Source organism: Manacus vitellinus, unplaced genomic scaffold (assembly GCF_001715985.3).
Source record: "Manacus vitellinus isolate BGI_N305 unplaced genomic scaffold, ASM171598v3 scaffold_11_pilon, whole genome shotgun sequence".
Classification (NCBI taxonomy): Eukaryota; Metazoa; Chordata; class Aves; order Passeriformes; family Pipridae; genus Manacus; species Manacus vitellinus.
Genome location: NW_021938895.1, coordinates 4,040,939 through 4,060,092, shown reverse-complemented (window position 1 = coordinate 4,060,092; position 19,154 = coordinate 4,040,939). Strand labels below are relative to the sequence as shown.

At 43.4% G+C, this 19,154-nt stretch overlaps 1 protein-coding gene across 1 annotated transcript in view; it reads left to right on the top strand.

Annotated features, from left to right (window-relative positions):
• KLHL29 (kelch like family member 29) overlaps positions 1-16,626 on the top strand; it is a 324,813-nt gene extending 308,187 nt beyond the window's left edge. Inside the window, 2 exon segments of the mRNA XM_029965827.1 lie at positions 2,594-2,738; positions 14,295-16,626. Coding sequence (XP_029821687.1) covers positions 2,594-2,738; positions 14,295-14,478 — 329 coding nt within the window. The 3' untranslated portion in view covers positions 14,479-16,626.
• Positions 16,627-19,154: the final 2,528 nt, after the last annotated feature.

Genomic DNA, 19,154 nt, shown 5'->3' with positions numbered 1-19,154 from the left:
AAGGTGGTCATCCACACCTAAGTATCAGGAATGATGGCTGGAGGTTTCCAAAATCCCTGTATCTGTGAACAGTTTCCATCTCCATGGTAACAAAACAAAAATAAAACCTACTGTTTCCTCTCTACATGTCTCTGGAGAGGTGTCCCTTGTGGCTTTCCTGCCATATCTTCACCAGGATCAGGAGACTGTTTGCTGTGAACTTCTCCCTTCCTGAAAGAAACAGCAGAGATTTCTCTGTTCCTCTATCTCAGACTTACCTGATACCAATTTATGAAATTGTAGCTAAAGACGAAAGAAGTAAAAAGACAACAGATGGAAGATGTATTGAAAAATTGATGAGAATCAAACACTACTGCCTCTCGAAAAAAGGAAGAAAAAGTATATCAGACTGTCTGTCTATTCAAAAAGAAAAAAAAAAAAAGTCACTATAGAAATAACCAAGGGGTTTCCCTCTCATTCTTTAACAAAAAGGAATGTGAAGTCAATGATTCAGTCCCCTGAGAGGTCGCTGTTTCTGCCTTGAGGGAGCCCCAAATAATTTCCCTGTGAGATTTGGGAGATGAGTTCTTTTTTTTTTTTTTTTATGTGAGAGTTTCATTCTCCTGCAAAACAGTGCTAGTCAGAGAAAAAAAATCAAGAAGATGTGATAATTGAGTATGGAAAATTTCTGATGAGTTTCTTAAGTGGAAAAAATGTCACATATGCAAGTCTGATTTGGAAAGAGACAGGAGCTGGGTTGTTAGGACAGATAAGTCCTTCTGATGAATTATAGTGGCTTAGTGGCACGGCAAAGAAACTGAATACTCCTTGTTCTATTTTCTGGATGAATTAGTTTCTTCCCATCTGTTCCCAAGGATCAGTGACATTTTCCTAATACAGCCATGGTTTTTTGACACATGCCTGTAGATACTCAGTGTAATAGGAGCTCAGCTTTAACCCATAACATGTTTTGTCTGTTTTCATGCCGAGTGCTGCACCTCTGTACATCCCCCTGGGCACACAACAATATGGGGTAGGATGAACTGAGCCAGACCACCCCATGGCCATGCTGGGACAGAAGCAGACACCACAAAACCAGTCTTTTCATTCTAGTTTTACCAGTTCAAACCTCAGTTAAGGAGATTATCTCTCTTCTGGAGATGTTCATCAGCTTTTCCTTACCTCCTGTCAAATTAAATCTCTGTTAAATATTTAATGGAATAAGGTACTTTTACAAGATCCTCAGGGTTACAACACATCATGCAAGAGGTTTAAGCCCATCTTTTTCTGTGTTCATAAAAGGACACAGTCAGGGTGTTACAGATCTGGGAGGAACATATAAACCCCCTCAATGTTTTGTAGAGGCTGTTATCAGAGATGTAAGAGCATAGTAAAGATGATATCACAGCTCCTCTCCAGCTGCCCCCAGCTCCCTGCACTCAGGCAGGAGGTTGCAGGGGCTGAAGCCAGCAAGACTGTGTCCAGGGTGATTCTCTGTTGGAGATGCAAGAGGACCAACCTTTTCTGAGCATATAAAAATGCAGATTCTGGAGAGGCTTTAACTTATAGCTACATATGGCAGAATTTTACATGTCTTCTGACACCAGGCTGAGCTGAAGGGCTTAGGCTCTTGCTTCTCAGTGAACTGGTTGTGAGGCTTATTTTAACCCAAAGCAATGTATTTTCCTGCCTTTTGTTCCCAGACACTGCTGATTTGTTTCACAGAAATGTTGATTAAAAAAACTGCATCACATCAAGACAGACACCATCATGAGAAATTTCAGCCCAACTGGCTCATATTTAATAATGTGCATATGGCGTGCTAGCAGAGTAGGGGACAGGCCAACTAATTAGATTAGAATTATTTTATTCAATAATTTATGATTAGTTTTACTAATATTTCTAATAATGCCACAGCTAACACAAGAATTTTAAAGCATCCTCAGAGAATCTGATTGAAGTTGACTCAGGATAAGAGAGTTGCTTAATTTCAAACTCCAACCTCACACGGTTTGTTGCTAAAATGCAGGCCTGCTTGGAGATACACCCGTCTGAAAATAAAAGTGCAGGTGAATTTATGAGACAGATAAAGGCAAAAAAAGAAATCAGGTCTCAGAAAATTTTCTGGATTATGTAACGTTCCCAGAAGCAAAAGTAGAAAATAAAAGAGAATCAACTGTTGGATACTGGATATTATTAAGGGGGTCTCTGTGCTGTGGGTTTCTTTTGTACTTAGCTGCTGCACAGGCATGGGAAGCATGGGAGTTAAAATTTGCAGCAATTCAAAATTCTGAAACAATTTGACATCTTAATTTTATGTGTAACAGAGGAGCTTTCGTGGTGACTCCATTAGGCTTTAGGAGAGGATAATTGTGCTTTACCAGTTTAGAGGGAGGCTCATACTAGGGGATGAAGGAGTGATGAACTTTAAAAGTGCCTCTGAGAACTTGAAGAGAGGAGAACAAAACTAGGAAAGGTTTCCTCATTTTTCTTTCCCTAGCTTTGGAGGTTTAGAGAAACGTGACTTATCTATAAATAACGGGAATGTATAAATAAAAAAACGGTCTCCAAACCTGAGCCTAAAACTGATCTCAGTGTTGCTTTCCATTGACAGATAACAAATATGCTCCTGCAGTCACTCTCAATGGGTTCATCTTTATTCTTGGAGGAGCTTATGCACGAGCAACCACCATCTATGACCCAGAGAAAGGCAATATTAAAGCAGGTCCCAACATGAACCACTCCAGGCAGTTCTGCAGGTGAGAAAAACCATTAAAATGGAATTACTGGTGCCTTAACATTTTCTGCTGATAGATAAGCTAATTAAAGTGAAGGGGAGAGGGGAAGGGAGGTGTGAACCATTTGGGTTTTTTCCTCATCTCTTTTTTGCACATGTTCAGGGACACAGCATTTCCCAAAGTGTACATCCAGGACCCGACTACGGTTCATGTATCTCCTCACACTCAGGCACAATGGATCACGGGAAGGGATGTGTGTTGGGCTCCTCCAGTGACTACAGGAATGCTGTTTTCCTCAGTTTGCCATGTGTAACTGGAGGATGATAAATATCCACTGTAGAAGAGACCACCATAATGTGGAACATATTTTTGCTAACTAGCTATAAGGTCCTTAAAAAAAGTACTGAGTAAGCATCACACACTGATATTAATTATTATTATTTATTAGGTGTTTTTGATTGCTTTTTGGGCTCACTTCCCCGATCCTGGTCACAAGCTGAACAAATTTCCCTAACTGGCTGACAAAAATAAAATTTGGCACCCATTGCAGGTACTGGCAGAACTTAAAGACCTTTTAAATAGTTTTACATGGCTGCTGCTACAGAAAGACGGGCTTGTTTGGGGCTGTTACACAGGCCAGCCCCTGGCAGAGCAGATCCCCATGCTGGGGACTGGCTGAGCTGTTGGTTTCCCTGGAAAAGCCACAGCTCATCAGCAAACACTGCCACAGGCACCAAGTGAGTGTTTGTTATCCATGTCTGATGCAGGAAAAGCAGGACAGAGGGGATGTGCCAGGCAATGTCCAGACAAAACACTGGCTGGTGTTGGGAGGACTAGCAGCAATGGGGCAGCAGCAGGACCTGCATCTCCCAAAAGTTCAGCCAACAGCCCTTCTCCTTGCCCCAGGGGTGTCCCCGGCCCCCATTCTACTGTTCAAAAACACCTCCATGTTTTAACTTGTTGCATTTACCTTTCACTTTGGTGCAGTGAAAAAAAGCATGCTCGGTTTTTCTCTTTTTGCTGTTTTTTTTTCTCGTTTTCACCTTCTTTTATTAATTTAAGGGGCACCCTCTCTTGGCTGCTGGAGCAGATATTGCTGTAAGCAAAGGGGTTGGAGCAGCCAAGCTCCACCCTAAGCCAGCTCCATCCCAGTGGTTCTCTGCCGTGTGCCCTTGTGCTAAGGACGTGTCCTCCCAGTCCCTCTGCTCTAGCAGGAGGCAAAGGAGGATGAGGAGTGCAGTGCTCAGGCAGTATATAATAATATTTTTCTCCTGAAAACCAGAACTAATGTGTACAGTGCAGCTCAGGATTAGAGCCCTAAACTGTAAAATGAAACACAAGGGACTTGGACATTTGATACATTCCTACATGTTCCTGTTGAGAGGGGTGAGCTGCTCTTTGAATATCTCAGTTTTGAAAAAAAGTAACAAAAATCTGTTAAATACAATTCAAGAGAAATTGCATGGCTGATTTCAACCAGGGGCTGTTGGCTGAGCATCTCACCTGAAAACTTCCCAGGGTTTCTAACGTGAAGGGACGCTTTGCTCGGCACCCTGAAGGAGGGAATCCAGTGGGACACCTTGAGATGGACCAAGGAGAGTGAACCAGTGACCTAAATATTACCCAGTGCTTAGGCACCATAATAAACTGGCTTTGCTTAAGTAGAATTTGCCACTCATCAGTAAAAAGTAACTTCAGACTTTTAAATGAAATTTTTTCTAAAGCAGTAGTGGACAGGAAACCTACATTTATAGTGGAATAGTCACTGGAAAAGGAATAATCCAGTATATCCCAATTGGATGCCAAATTTAGGCACCATTTCAAACATTTTTGAATGTTCTGGGAAACAGTCAAGGAAAAATATTTCAGCCTAAAGAGGATGTAAAGCCTGTGACAAAACCTAAATAAATCAGTATGTACAGAAATGGGGAAAATGGGAGCTTAGCAATAACAAATAGGTTAAAAACTGGTTGCTGCTACAGGAGGCTGAGAGAACCAGTGAAATACTGGAGGATAATAGAAGTAAAAAGAAAGGTACTTTAAATCTTTGGGAATCCAATTTGTAATTTTAATCAGTTATAAAACCATTGCTGATGAGGCTGATGAGGTAGCACAGTGTAATACAGACCAGTTGGATGGTTGTTTCTCATTTGTATTTTGGAAGGGAGCAGGAAGGTTTGGTTCCATATTCTGCTGTGAGGAACCAAAAGCAGTCACTGTTGGCAGCAAGAGAAGATGTGAACTCACAAATTTATTAAGTTCTCAGATCCAGCAACTCAGCTGTCTTAGACACAGGTGTCTGTAGAGATTCTATTGTGAAGCTGACTGAGCCACTAATGTTGATTTTTAATAACTTTTCAAGATGAGGATGGATCAGGGCACTGCTAAAGTGACTCCATATTTTGAAAAGGTGAAAAGGAGAATTTCAGTGCAGCAATTAATTTTGCAAAGTACCAGCATCAAACTAAGTGGTCTCATTTAGCCTCATGTTGGTCCTCTGCAAAATAGCAGAGTGGTTAATTTGGGATTTCATCAACAAATAACTAGATGCTAATAAAATAATGAACAGCAATCAATGCACTTTTCCAGAAAAGGAGGCTTGTTAAACCAACCTGTTATAATAGAATCATTTAGGTTGGAAAAGACCTTTAAGGTCATGAAATCCAACCATAAACCTGACACTGCCAAGACCACCAAAGGTATCAGGAAACCTAGTTCTTTGTTTTGGTTTTTAATACAGCACGCCTGGCTGCTAAAGACAACTGTGATGCTGTAATATAGTGCGATTTCTCCAAGGTATTTGGCTGGTATTATATGGAATTAACAAGGCACACAGTAGAGAGATTAAATCTGCTTCACTGACAGATCTCAAAATGTAGTTGTTAATGAGAAGATATCATTGAGCAAGGCCACTGGTAGCAAGCATTGCTTCTTCTTCAATGCTATTTAATATATCTACCAACAATCCAGGTAATAGAAATTCTCTCCAGATAAAGGCCACAGGTGGCATAACACTTGGTGGGTAAAAAATACTACAGAAGGAGCTATTTTAGCAGCTACCTGAATATCTCAGTTCAACAGTCTCAAGCTAGCAGTGGTGTTTTAAATACAAAATAATACATGGAGGAAGCACAATCTTACAGCCCTGCTCCCTTAGAAAGCCAGGAACTCAGAGGAGGACATAAAGGAGGTCACTCACAGCTGCACAACATGAGCTCACATTGCAGTGTGCTGGATAGAAGGTCAGGGCAGTATTGGATATATAATAAAAGCCCTAACACCAAAAGGAAAACAAGTTGAATGTGGGTAGAGTGAGGGCTGCTGCATCCAGCACCGGCGAGACAAATGCAGGTCTTGGGTCCTGCATCAACATGTGGAAGTATCAGCAGAAGTTCAAAGGGAAGCTGCCAGAATGACTCCAGGAAATTCAAGGAGTTTATCAAAGGAAGGCTGAGAGGTGACTTGATCACTGGGAGCAAGTGGAAAAGCTTTCAATCTTGCAGACAAAGGTATAGGAGGTTACAGGGACTGGAAAGTCAAGTTACATATCTTGGCCTTGAAGTGAAGCACTTTCCCAATAGCAAGGATAATTAAACAGAGAACCAGCAAGGGAGGGGGTGAACTCACCAACACTCGATGTTTTTAAGAGGAGATTAGATATGTTTCCAAGAGAGATGCTGCCTGGGGAAGTGTCCATGGCCTATGTATACACAGGCTCAGATTAACGAAGCACAGAGGTCCCTTCTGACCTTAGCCTATGAATCTATAAATTCCTCATTCCACTCATTACCATGGATCACAAAAAACATGGTTTAAAAGCAGCAACATAAACAACTTAAAAATTAACTGCATGCTATTGATCTCCTCTCACCAGGAATCACTCGATACCGCATTTGCTGAGAAAAAATTTTGACCGCATCACTTTTATTTTTATCTGCTTTGTTTCTACACATTAGTGATAAGGGAGCATGATGGCCTCGAGCACAGGGGAAAGAAATGTGTGTGACATTCCCTGCTTGTGAAAAATTAAAGGTCTGTTCAAATGGTTTTAATATCAAGTTAAATTACTTTTAATGAAAAATAAAAAATAAATGGTTTGGGTCTCCAGCTCATAATCAACAGAAGAGCAAATTGAGCATCATTTTCAGATTAAGCCCAGCCTGATGGAAGTCAATAAGAAATTTATGCTGACCTAGAATTAACCCTTTGAAGGATGATGCTAAATGGGTAAAGAGCTGTAATAGGCCTGAAGCATTTTAAAATACACTGAGAGTTCACACGCAGGTCTGGAATATCTTCCACATGACAGGTGAGGGTGAGGGAAATATTTGACTTTTCCCAAATATCAGGCAAGTGTAAGCTGTTTACCACAAGCACCCCATCTCAGTTTGGCAGCCCCTGTTCATTTGCAGGATCTTTGGATGGCAGACAGCAGGCAACAGGTATGAAGAGCTGGGATGATCACACCTTGCTCTGCCAGACACCTCCCTCCAAAAAGACCTGCAAAGATGTCCCTCCCCACCAGCGTGGCAAGGCCTCCCTTTGCAGGCAGGCATTCTCCCTTCCTACAGTGCCCTTCAAGGGTTTATTTTTCCACAGGCAAAAAGAATACCAAATGCGTTCCTGTGAATGATTAAAAATTCCATATTCTGCTTGCTTAGGATGCAGGCAGCGTACAAACAGGCTTGTGCTACAGAGAGCCTCCACGGGGCAACAGCGGCAGCATGGTGGTGCCAGCAATAATTCCAGAGAAGCTAATTTAGTACCAGCAATTCCCAACAGACACCAGAAAAGCATTTTCTTTCTCCTCCTCTGACTGCTAACCAGTAAGATTTATTAGATGGTTCTGCCGAATGGAAATCTTTAATAAAACTTTGACTCAGGCTGAACAGCACAAAACCAGGGTCAGTTTGTGGATTATTTCCTCCCCCCCTCTTTTTTTCAAATAAGGCCTTGTTCTTGAACACCAAAGCCTGGTGCCTCCTGTGCTGAACTGCCAGGCATTGCTAATGTATAGCACCAGCCACAGCCTCCCCCAGCTGGCTCCTTTCCTCGTTGCTAAGTTCCTGGTAACTCCAGGCACTGGAAGGAGTTAGAGCACAGCTTGTTTGGATGGATATTCCCAGGTGAAGCTATTACAGAGCAGGGTTCCTTAATGGCTGCTTGCTTCCGGAGCCTGCAGACACGGTCTGAACATGGTCTGTTCAGCCAGCAGCATTTGCAGCTGGTCTGGAAGGGAAAACCAAAATCTTCCAGCATACCTGGAAGGAGACGTGTGTGTGGGACTGCACTCCACAGACAGCAGATGAGAACTGCAGTGCCAGACTACTGGCAATAATTTCTGTAGGAGCTGATGACATGAAGGATTTTGGTGGGCGTTAAAGCATAAATGATGCAGACAGAGCACTTGGGGCCATTACTGATGTGTTGTGGACTTTGGAATAAAACATTGCTGGTTTTCAGCAACAAGTAACGATGCCACGTGATGGTTTTGGATCATTAGCAAGGGAAAGTGTTCACAGAGTAGGGGAGAACATAGCTGGAGCTTGGCCAAGACACCCACTCTAATAATCCTGCTCCAAGAAGGGGCATGATATCCTCCTAATTGACCGTGACTAATCTGGACCCTCATTTATCTGTCTCATTATAAAGATGACACCTCTGGCAGCACAACACGGCCACCCGAGCTTGGCCTTCTCAGACATAACAACCTGGCTGCCACCCCGGCTGCTAAACAGCCCCAGAGCCTGTCAGCACAGCCACCAGCTCAGGACACTTTGGCACCTGACCCCTTCCACCCACAGAGACACCAGCAATGCCTTTTGTTTTGGCACCGCAAACCACCGTGCAGGTGCCCCGAAAAGGTCCCCGGTTTAAACAAAAGCTTAAGGAGCACCTGCAGCTCTGCCTAACACTGCACAGAGCCAGGTCCCACAGGGGCTGGTACCCTGGAGGGTTCCCTCATCCTAAAGCCTGCTCCACCCAGTTGATGAGCATCATAGAGTCACAGAACATCCTGAGTTGGAAGGGACCCACAAGGATCATCAAGTCCAACTCCTGGCCCTGCACAAGACAACTCCAAGGATCACACCAGTATCGTTCAGTTCGACCTCCTGTAATCTTAGGGAAGGAAGGAAATTCACCCACTAATAAATGCAGGCATTTGGGGTTTTTTTTTTTACTTCTTTTAAGCAGATCTTGCATCTACCTAACTGATAATGTTTAGTAATACTTATGGAACTGTTCCAAATAAATGTGTGCTTATGCACACAAAGCCAGGAGTGAGGAGGAAGAAGAGCATTGTTTGAGGCCCCAGAAGATACTAAGCTTCAGGAAGTCAATACAACATAGTAATTCAGCCATTCCAAATTTTTTACAATTCCAGACATTACAAGAAAGGATTTTTTTAAAAATTTTTTTTAACTTTTCCTGATAAGGCTGATGTGATCTTTAGGACTCAGCAGGAAATTCTAAAACAATAACAAGCAAAACTGAAAAACATTTCTGGTAGTCCCACTGCTTGGTGCTATATCCAGCCATCATGACTGGGAGAGGGAGGTCCTGGAGCAAGAGCGCTCAGGCACTCATCTCTCAAACACTAAAGAAAAAAAGGTACTGATATCCTCTGCTTTGGGTTGCTTCGAAATTACTGCCCATCAGGAGACTTTCATCATCCCACTGTACTCAGCACTTGTCAGGCTGCACGAGAACCACTGTGTCCACTTCTGGTCCCCATAGTTCAAAAAAAACCAGACAGACTGGAGGGGGTCCAAAGGAGGGTCACGAAGATGATCAAAGGGTGAGAAGAGCCTGCCTGATGAGGAAAAGCTCAAGGAGTTGGGTCTTTTCTTCCTGGAGAGGATAAGGCTTAGGGGGAACCTCACAGAGTATTCCAGCACTTAAAGGGTGGCTACAAGGAGGGACAGAAGCTCTTTCTGCACAAGGAGCCATGGCGAGAAGACAAGGGGCAACATGTACAAGTTTCAACAGGAAAAGCTACATCTTGATATAAGAATTTTTTACAGTGAGATCAATCATTCATTGGAACAACCTCCCCAGGGATGTGGTGGAGTCCCCTTCACCAAAAGTTTTTAGCACTGGACAGCATGCTAGATAACCTCATCTGGCATCCCTTTCACACAAAAGATTGGACCAGATGATCTTTTAAGGTCCCTTCTAACCTGGCTATGATTTTAGTGTTCATTGATTTGCTTTGCCCATCAAGCCCTTTAACAGGCAGCTGTCAGAGAGGAATCCTGTCTTGTTTGCTCAGGCTGGGCAAGGAATGCAGGGTGGATAGGCAGGGAAGAGATGTAAAGGATGTTTAGATGTGTATAAGCACACTCATCATGGACAGCCAGGTCCCCACCAGCCCTTGGCACACCTCAACCTCACTGGGATTTTCCTAGGAGCGTGATTTATAGCTCCATGGAGGCTAGCAGATGGACCAGACCAGCAGTGGCAGTGGTAGGGGATAGTCACAGTGTGATCCTGTGATGCTGTGTGTGGTTTGGGAAATGAGGGACACCCTGGCACCTCAGGTGAACTGGCCTTGGGGCAGGAGAAGCCTCTCCAGCAAACAGCAGTAATTACCTGCCGAGTAGAAAGTCAGGTCATTAGCCTGCAGGGTAATAATTTGCTGAAATGTATTTTCCTGGAAGGAGTGGCTGAAGTGACCTCCATTTTGATACCAATTACCTTCACCCTGGGAGTTCTGCCAGAAAGGTGGAGGTCTGGCTGTTCCTCAGCTGGGGAAGTCAATGCCCCAAAGCCACCAGAGGGTTTGTGTCCCCACAGCAAGGCTTTGTGGCACAGAGCTTCCTTCCTTCCTTCCCAGGCTCTGACAGCCTGTAATCATTTTATCTCTCAGGATTAATGGCACCGAGCAATAAACTCGCATCCTAATTATTGTAATTATTTCTTTCTTTGTATGTCAGCCTTGGTAACTATGTTTTTACAGCTGATAGGATGGAAGGGAGGGGATAAAAGAAATGTTGTCACAGTAATGAAGAAAGAGCAATGAGCATACTCCTTTCCACTCAACTTTCCTCAAGGTTTTAGAGTTCACTTGAGTTTCCTATTCCCTAAGGTCCCAGAAATTAGCAGTGATTGTCTTAATACTGCAAAGTAGCAGCAATCTAGGACTAAATTCCTAATTATCTTAAGCACCTACTTGCCACTTTGGCCCCAAAGATGACTGAATGTCTCCAAAGTCTCCTGCACACATAAGTACCTGCTACAGACTCAGAACTGTCCATTTCTCCATAGCAGGAGCAGCTCTCCTCAGGCATGACTCACAAGCTAAGTGTTGTGCCAGTCTCATCTATGGGAATTGCATATGGAGGGGGCAGAAGCTCCTCTAATGACCATGTAAAATTCATACAGTCTTCCAGAGCATGGAATTAAGCATCCATTTCTTCCCAACATACTAGCACTATGATGGGAAGCTACAGGACTGAGGTGCTTGTCCCAGCCGCTGGGCAGGAATTTCTTCCAGTGCTGTAGCCCAGGTGCTGGAGAACAAGAGCAACGTTTCCCCACCCACTGTAACCCCAAATCCAGAGCATGGGCTGGGGAGAAACCCAAACCCAGATCATGTTGGGAAGGTGTGCTTGGCTACTGAGCTGCTCTGTGGTGGCAGCTGCTCTGGCTCAGAGGAGCTGCTACTGAACATCAGGCAGAAAGGGACCTGGGAGTTTGGATTGACAGGAGGTTGAACATGAGCCAGCAGTGTGCCCAGGTGGCCAAGAAGGCCAATGGCATCCTGGCCTGTATCAGGAACAGTGCTGGGGGCCACAGGTTCCAGAAAGTGATTCTCCCTGCTACTCAGACACTGGTGAGGCCACACCTATTGTCNGAGTGCTGTGTCCAGTTCTGGGCCCCTCAGTTCAGGAAGGATATTGAGGTGCTGGAGCAGGTCCAGAGGAGAGCAACGAGGCTGGTGAAGGGACTCGAGTACAAGTCCTATGAGGAGAGGCTGAGGGAACTGGGGTTGTTCAGCCTGGAAAAGAGGAAGCTCAGGGGAGACCTCATCACTCTCTACAACTCCCTGACAGGAGGTTGTGGCCAGGTGGGGGTTGGTCTCTTCTCCCAGGCAGCTATCAGTAAGACAAGAGGGCATGGCCTTAAGCTGTGCCAGGAGAGGTTTAGATATTAGGAAGAAATTCTTTACAGAGAGGTAATCAGGCATTGGAATGGGATGCCCAGGGAAGTGATGGATTCTCCATCCCTGGAGGTTTTTAAGATGAGACTGGATGTGACACTTAGTGGTAACCATGGCAGTAGTAGATCAAGGGTTGGACTTGATGATCTCAGAGGTCCCTTCCAACCTGGCTGATTCTATGATTCTGTGCCACAGAGGAGACTTCACTAGATGAAAACTAGGTAGCTAAAATACTACACAAAACACAAACAGCAATCACTACCCCATGGCCTCATCTCTAAACTCTCATCCTGCTGGTTTCAGCAGCCCCTCCACCACATCAGGGCTGTGGAGCTTGGGGTGGAACCATTGTCCCCCCTCCTCGGACTGGGTTTTGCAAGTTGTAATTCCCAGCCTGTCGTGCTTCTAAATAGGAACTTGTTCCAGGACAGAAATGGGCTTCTCACTCCTCAATAAATATCCTGAGTCCAAACCTGTGGTTTAATATGCACATTTGTCTGATTTACTGTGTCGGCCACCTCTGCCTCCTCCTTGCCGTAGGGACTGAGCCTTGGCAGGAGTTCCTGCTGGGCAGTGCCTCTCCACCACCAGCCTTGGTTCTTTTGGAGGTGGGCTCCTTCTCTTTCAAAGCCATCTTTCAGGATGACACTTGCTTTACTCAAGTCCTTATTCTTCCCCATTTCTCCCTGACGTTTCAAAAATAATTACCAGTGCTTCGGTAAGTTCATTAGCAAACTCCCTTAGGACTCTGGGCTATGTATCATCCGGCCCTGATGATTTGTGGATAGGCTCTAATCAAGTGTTTCAAGTCTCTCTCTCCTTCCTCCTCCTTTCAGATTAACAGTTATTTTGACAAGATTCTCATTATTTCCTATTTCCTGGTGGTACCCAGGGACTAGGCTTATTTGAGGTCTCACTGTTGTCATTGTGAGTTTATTTTTAACCTCAGGCTCTGCTTCTCCACAAGGACATCAGAGTCTTGTGTTCTTCAGAAGCACATGGCTTTGTCAGTGCCATTTTAGTCTCAGTTCATCCTCTGTCCTCCAGTGCTCTCTGGCTTTTACCATTATTACTTTATATCCTTCTTCTTCCCACTGCTCCAAAATTAGCCATAAGAAATTACTTTGCTTTTACCAAGCCTAGAGGATCACTACCCTTGTTAGATCTAGGTCACCTTCTTGGTTGCAATTAATTTATCATTTTCCTCTGCTATCCTTTGGTGTGTACACACTCTCCTGAGTCTCCACTTTCCTTCCCAACACAATCATCCACCAGCTACTCTCAAAAAGGATCCAGCCACCAGAAAAGCCAGCATCAACCCTATCCAGCTTAACATCTTTAAATCTACTCAGAGGACAAATCTGGGTTCCCCAGCAGACAAAAAGCAGGGACACCCCTCCTTTTGGGTTTCCCCCCCATGCAGTGGGACAGCAGCATGGAGCACAGGGCAGCCCTGCACAGGCTTTTCCCACCCAGCTGCCTTTGTCATCCTTCTGCCATTTCCAAATACACAGAGGGGAGCAGTCCCTCGTTGTCCATCTTCATTAGCCCAAAGCCAGTGTCCTGCCCTGTGCAGGATTACTGAGGAAGATGAGGCATTAAGCAGAAGGAAGAGATGAGGCCAAGGAGTAATTTTTCTTTCAAATACCTCCCCTACCTATGCACCTTCCCTCCTACCAAGAGCCTATGGGCCACAGGATTAGCCCAGCCCCCTTATTCTCAATTTACAAGAGATATCTGAAGTCAAACACTTCCACTTTCAAAAAGCAGTAAGGGGTTTTGTCTTCTTTAGATGCCAACATATATCTCCCTTGCCATTCCCTCAGCTGCACATCCCCAGCCATCAGATCCATGCACCCTGGGTTCACTTTTCCCTGGACACCACACCTCCAGGGTGCACAAGGACGAGTCAGTGGGACCTCCAAGCTCCCACACTGTGGAAGCGTCTGAAGCAACAGAACGTGGTTTGAAGGTGTTTCTCCCCCCCATTTTGCAGCATTCATTGATAATTAAAGGAGTAACTTGAAGCAAGGTCTTATTCCAGCCAAGGTGGCAGGGACTCCAAATTGCTTGGATTGCTTTTGCATGTGCACAGTATTACAGGGATGCATTGTCCTGCTGCTTTTGCTGCAGATCTCATATGTGGGCTGGAGAAACATCTTACCTGGATGTATTTCTGTTGTTTACATTAGAGATAACATTTGCCTACCTGGCAGGAACACAAAAAGGATTAATTTTGGGGAGATAAAGGGAGAAGGAAGAGAAATGCTCACACACCTTTATATAGATAAGAATAAAAGGTGTATTCATTGCTTACCCCTTCTTACAAAAGATTGGGTTTGTTTTGAGCCTAAAAAGAAAATTTTTCAGCAGGACCACTAACTAAAACTTACTTTTTTTTATATAAAACACAGCGCTGTTGTTCTGGATGGAAAAATCTACGCCACCGGTGGGATCGTCAGCAGCGAAGGACCTGCCCTGGGAAACATGGAAGCCTATGACCCTAAAACAAACACATGGACACTTCTACCAAATATGCCCTGCCCTGTTTTTCGACACGGCTGCGTAGCAATCAAGAAGTACATCCAGAGCGGCTGATGTTCCCCAGGAGTTGGATGGAGAACTGTTTGTACCTGTTGAAAGCAGGCAAAAGGAACACTATTACTTAAGGAACACAAGCAGCAAAGCCAGCCAGTGAACATATTGCTCTAAAGTCTTGAATAGTGTCTACATTGAATGTAGAAAAATCATCCTCACCTTTTGGTGAACAAGGAGCAGAGAGCTCCGTGCTATGTAAGATATTGTAACTTAATAATGCAAGGGTGTCACTAGATGTTATAGTGGCACTTGTTCTGGATATCGGCTTTTGGTCAACCCAGGTGCAATAGAATTTCTCATATTTTTTAAGCTGGGGAAGAGAGGAAAAAAATAATCTGCATTTTACTTTAGAGCTCGAGCTTGATTCTTAAAATAACCATGCAGATTAGTTTTACTATTACACTTTAGGCATCAATCTATTTGAAAGGTCAAAGTGTCCTTACCACTTTGATTCCTACATTTGTTTTTAAGAAATACATGCTTTTCAATACCAATGACTGAGAGAAGTCTTGTGTGACAGATGGCTTATGTTGATGTCAGTCTTCCATCAGATCAAACAATTCTTTCAGTTCTCTAGAGAAGAGCCCAGATGGGGGGGTGAGGTGGGGACTGGGGAGAAGAAGAAGAGCCATTGGTAATAAATTCCATGTAAAATGATTTTAAAAGGTCTGTTGGGCTGAATGAGTTTCTGCTCCAGGTGCTGCTTGTGTGGGCACGTGTGGCTGTGGCCACAGGTGGTGGGGGGGCGGCTCCTAAACCTTTTCCTCCCAGTTTCTGCTGATGCACTTGACAGTGCTTGATTCCCATAATGCAAAATGAATTGATTCCAGAGGTGTTCTCCTGATAAACCCACTCTTCACTTCTGGCTGGAATCACAGTAAAACGCACAGCATAGTGTGGGTTTTCCATGTTTTCAGCAAACAGAGAAGACGCCTCCTGTGGCTACACACTCATTTTGGCTCTCAACCAAAATTCCCTATGTTGGGATACATGCCACTATTTTTTATGTAAAGTCTGAGCAGTTTTTTGTTTTACTTTATTTTTCAAGTTCCCCACCCAGTGTGAAAACCTTATCATTCTCTTATATACAGATTTTAAATACATGAGTTTAAAGCCCATGGTAGAAAAATGCATAGACTTAAGCCCAGTGTAAGAGACTTCAAATTATTACTATGTAGAGTTGTAAGTATATGCACAGCACAGGGGTTATATTTTTATATATATTAAAATATTGTCTATCCAGAGAGCATTGTGATGTGGAAATTCTTTATAAATTTATACATAAAAGGATCAAATGGGAGATGGACCGGGTAACATATAGGGGGCAGGGGAAAGAATCTTAAAATTCACCAACAGGAAGCAACCCCAAGCTACGGATTGTCTGATTTCTTTCCAAGGAGAGGAAGAAAAAAGTTGCCATACTTGCCTTTGCAGACTCAAATCCCAAATGCCATGCCAGTAATTCAAGAAGGAGGGTCCTGTACAGGGCACGGGTGAGATCTTACATTCAAAATCTAGTTGAATTTCATACCAAATACAGTAGCCTTTTTATACAAAGGGAGGTCTGCCTACAGCTTTGGGAAAATCAATGCAGATGGTTAGCTAATCATCTTATTTTATTAATAATCATTTATAAAATAAAAGAAAAAAAAAGAAATTTGTATCTTGCAGTATTTAAAGAATAAGTGCTCAAGTCAGCTGAGTCAAGCTATAGGGTGACTCAAGTCTCTCATTTTGACAGTGAGGTTCCAGTCTTTGTTATGCAGTTGTTTTATTTATTCTTTAAAGAAAAGAAAAAAATAATAAGCACAACAAAATTATATACTAGTATGTCATTTAAAGTATTTATGTCAAACAGGGTGCAAGTGTGAACCTAAAGATTGGAGCACAAGTTTCTAACTGCCTGGGGCAGGACTAATTTTAGTGTTGGTGTGTGTCTACCTCCAAAGGAGGTGCTACCTGTCAGCAAGACCGAAACATATTCAACATTTCCAATTTAGCTTATTTCTTCATTTCTCACACTGGAACAAAACTGGCTATTTCTGTGAATAATATTAAAAACAGGGTTATCTGTAATGGTATTGTATATAGTTTATGTTTACTGTTAAGTTCTTGTTATATTATAATAAATATATTTATAGATCTAGATTCAGCATCCAGATTGGATTAATTTTGTCATGACTGATCAAGAAACGACACTGCACAAATGGGGACTTCATGTTTCATCCCTGCCATGGATGAAAATGTGTTCATTCCATCCAACTAGCTTCTCTTGCAAATCCAAAAATTTACTGCTAATACTTAAATGCTCAGTAGCTTCCAAAGTACTTCCATTCTCCTTTTGGAAAAACTTCTTAGAAGTAGTTTTAGATTTTATTCAGCAAGACTGTTTCTTCTTCATCTATTTTCCCAAACGTACTATTAAGTAAAGAACAGAAGGGCTCAAGATAGTTTCCTAAACTATCTTGAAAAAAAAAACCTGATAAACAGCTTTTTTACTTTCTTTTCTAAATGAAAGTTGGGATTTGTGCCACACTGCTGCTGCAGTGTCTAAAAGATGAAAGCCACATTTGCCCTATGGTCAAAATTTCTTCATATCCAGCGTGGGAGCTCTGTACCTCACTGGATACAACATTCAGAGAGCACTTCAGTGCAACCATTCATGGTTTCTTTGATGTTTCATTAGGGTGTCATCTGGTAGTTGTAAAACTGGATATGGAACAAAGATGAGCCAAATATAACTAGTCTCAAATACCACCACAGTGGAACATTTCAGCCAGATCTTAGGAGGCAATATCTGTTCTACACATTAACAGGAAGAGCCTAACATTTATTGAAATTGCCTCCAGTTCTTACAGAGTATTTAAGAGCATGAGCTGCAGTTTTTAAACATTTTAGTTTAGGCTTAGTGGCTTGGGTTGAACAGCCTGTGAAGATTACTAAAAGCCTTGCAATTCAATATTACAAAACCATGCTGCAATAATCGAGACCAAGTGGGGTGAGTTGCCAACCTTTCATCAAGGCTCTGCAAGGATCTCTTACTCAGCACTAGTCAATAATACTTGGTAGGATGAACAAGACACAGGCTATTTGCTTTACTTGTATGTGGAAATTATTTTAGTTCCCCTCTGGGAAGCTGGCTGAGTGCTTTTGCCAAATGAATCATGTGCACATATCTGCTCAGAGATTTTTCTTCTTAAAAGCTTTAAGAAATTCAAGGGACAGACTGGCTCAGCAGCCTGATAATGATAAAAACTCCTTTGTTCTCTGGTGTGACTCTCCCCTGGCTCACCTGGGAAGGAGAGTGATCTCCAAACAGGGCTGTTCACTGTGTTCAGGTAATCACCTACCCCTGACAATTTACACAAGTCATCCACCTTTCTCCCATTGTTTCATCCAGCGGCAAACACACTGTACTAATAAAACCTCAGCCACCCGGTCTTTTAATTAACTGCACTGAGGTGCTAAGGCTGAGCTTAGCACAGTGCAACTGGAGCAAGCTAATTAAGAGCGTTCGTTACACTTCAGCTTGCCCTTGGAGGAGTCCAGACAAACCCAGCGCCAGCGTGAGCACCCGCTTTCCGCAGCTGCAGGGATTATCCAGGAGAGCAGCCACAGCTGTGCTCCCGCCCGGCTCCACCAGGCACCATCAGCAGAGACTGAAAAGGCACAAATGGCTTCAGGTACTCGCCCAGCTTCCCGTGAAGAATTTCTCTGGGGGAAAAAAAAAAAAAAAAGGGAGGGTGGGGAAATGGATTCCAAAGCTGTTCTCCACTGTCTCAAATGCAAAGGCAAGGTCTCAGAACCACAGTGCCTCCCTACCACCACTGAGAAAGGTGTAATGGAATATGGGATAAACCTACAAACAGCATATGCAGGCAGGAGCTGGCAGGCTGCAACCTGTGCCAGGTTTGTAGGAAGACAATGACTCTGTATCTACCTGGACATTTTTACAATTTGTCATGGCTAATACAAGACTTTTATATTGAATGAGACCCTTAAGCTCACCCCTTACTGCCTTCTTCCCCATTTTAAGTTGGCTCCAAAGCAGGAGCTGAAGCATGCTTTCAGCTGGAGTGGAGATGCCAGCAAGTACAGGAAGGCAGCAGCAAGTTCCCATCACTGGCGAGTGTTCTGGGTTGATAACTTTAGACTGCAGAAAAAGCCAGGAAGAAAATGGTCTGGAGGGAAGCAGATGGATGTGTCCCAGGCACGGTGTTCCCATCACTCATTACATTAAGCTGGACAGCGATACCGGAACAGAAACACCATTTTTCCTCTGAAAAGCCAAGCTGTTTGAGGCATGATTAAACACTCACTGAGGTTAGAATTCATGAAAGCAAGAGCTGCCATCACGGGCTCCTCAGCAGAGCTGTGGAAGCCTGGAAAGATAAACCAAAGTGGCAGACTACCCTGAAAAACAACTCTCCCTTCGCTGGTGGTCACTGGTGTTTTTTCTTTTGATAACACACACTACTTTTACTAAGCCCTGTTTCGCTGGCAGATTTCTTAAAAAGTAACAAGTTCCAGTTTTCTTTTTCCAAACAAAATCTACTTCAATCGGTAGCAGTTTTGCACACAAAACTAAGTGTTTTGGCTCAGTTAGTACCTGGGAGAAGAAAGCTCCAGTGCTGCCATCAAGCCAAAATCTGCCTCTGAATTTTTCATTAGTGGTG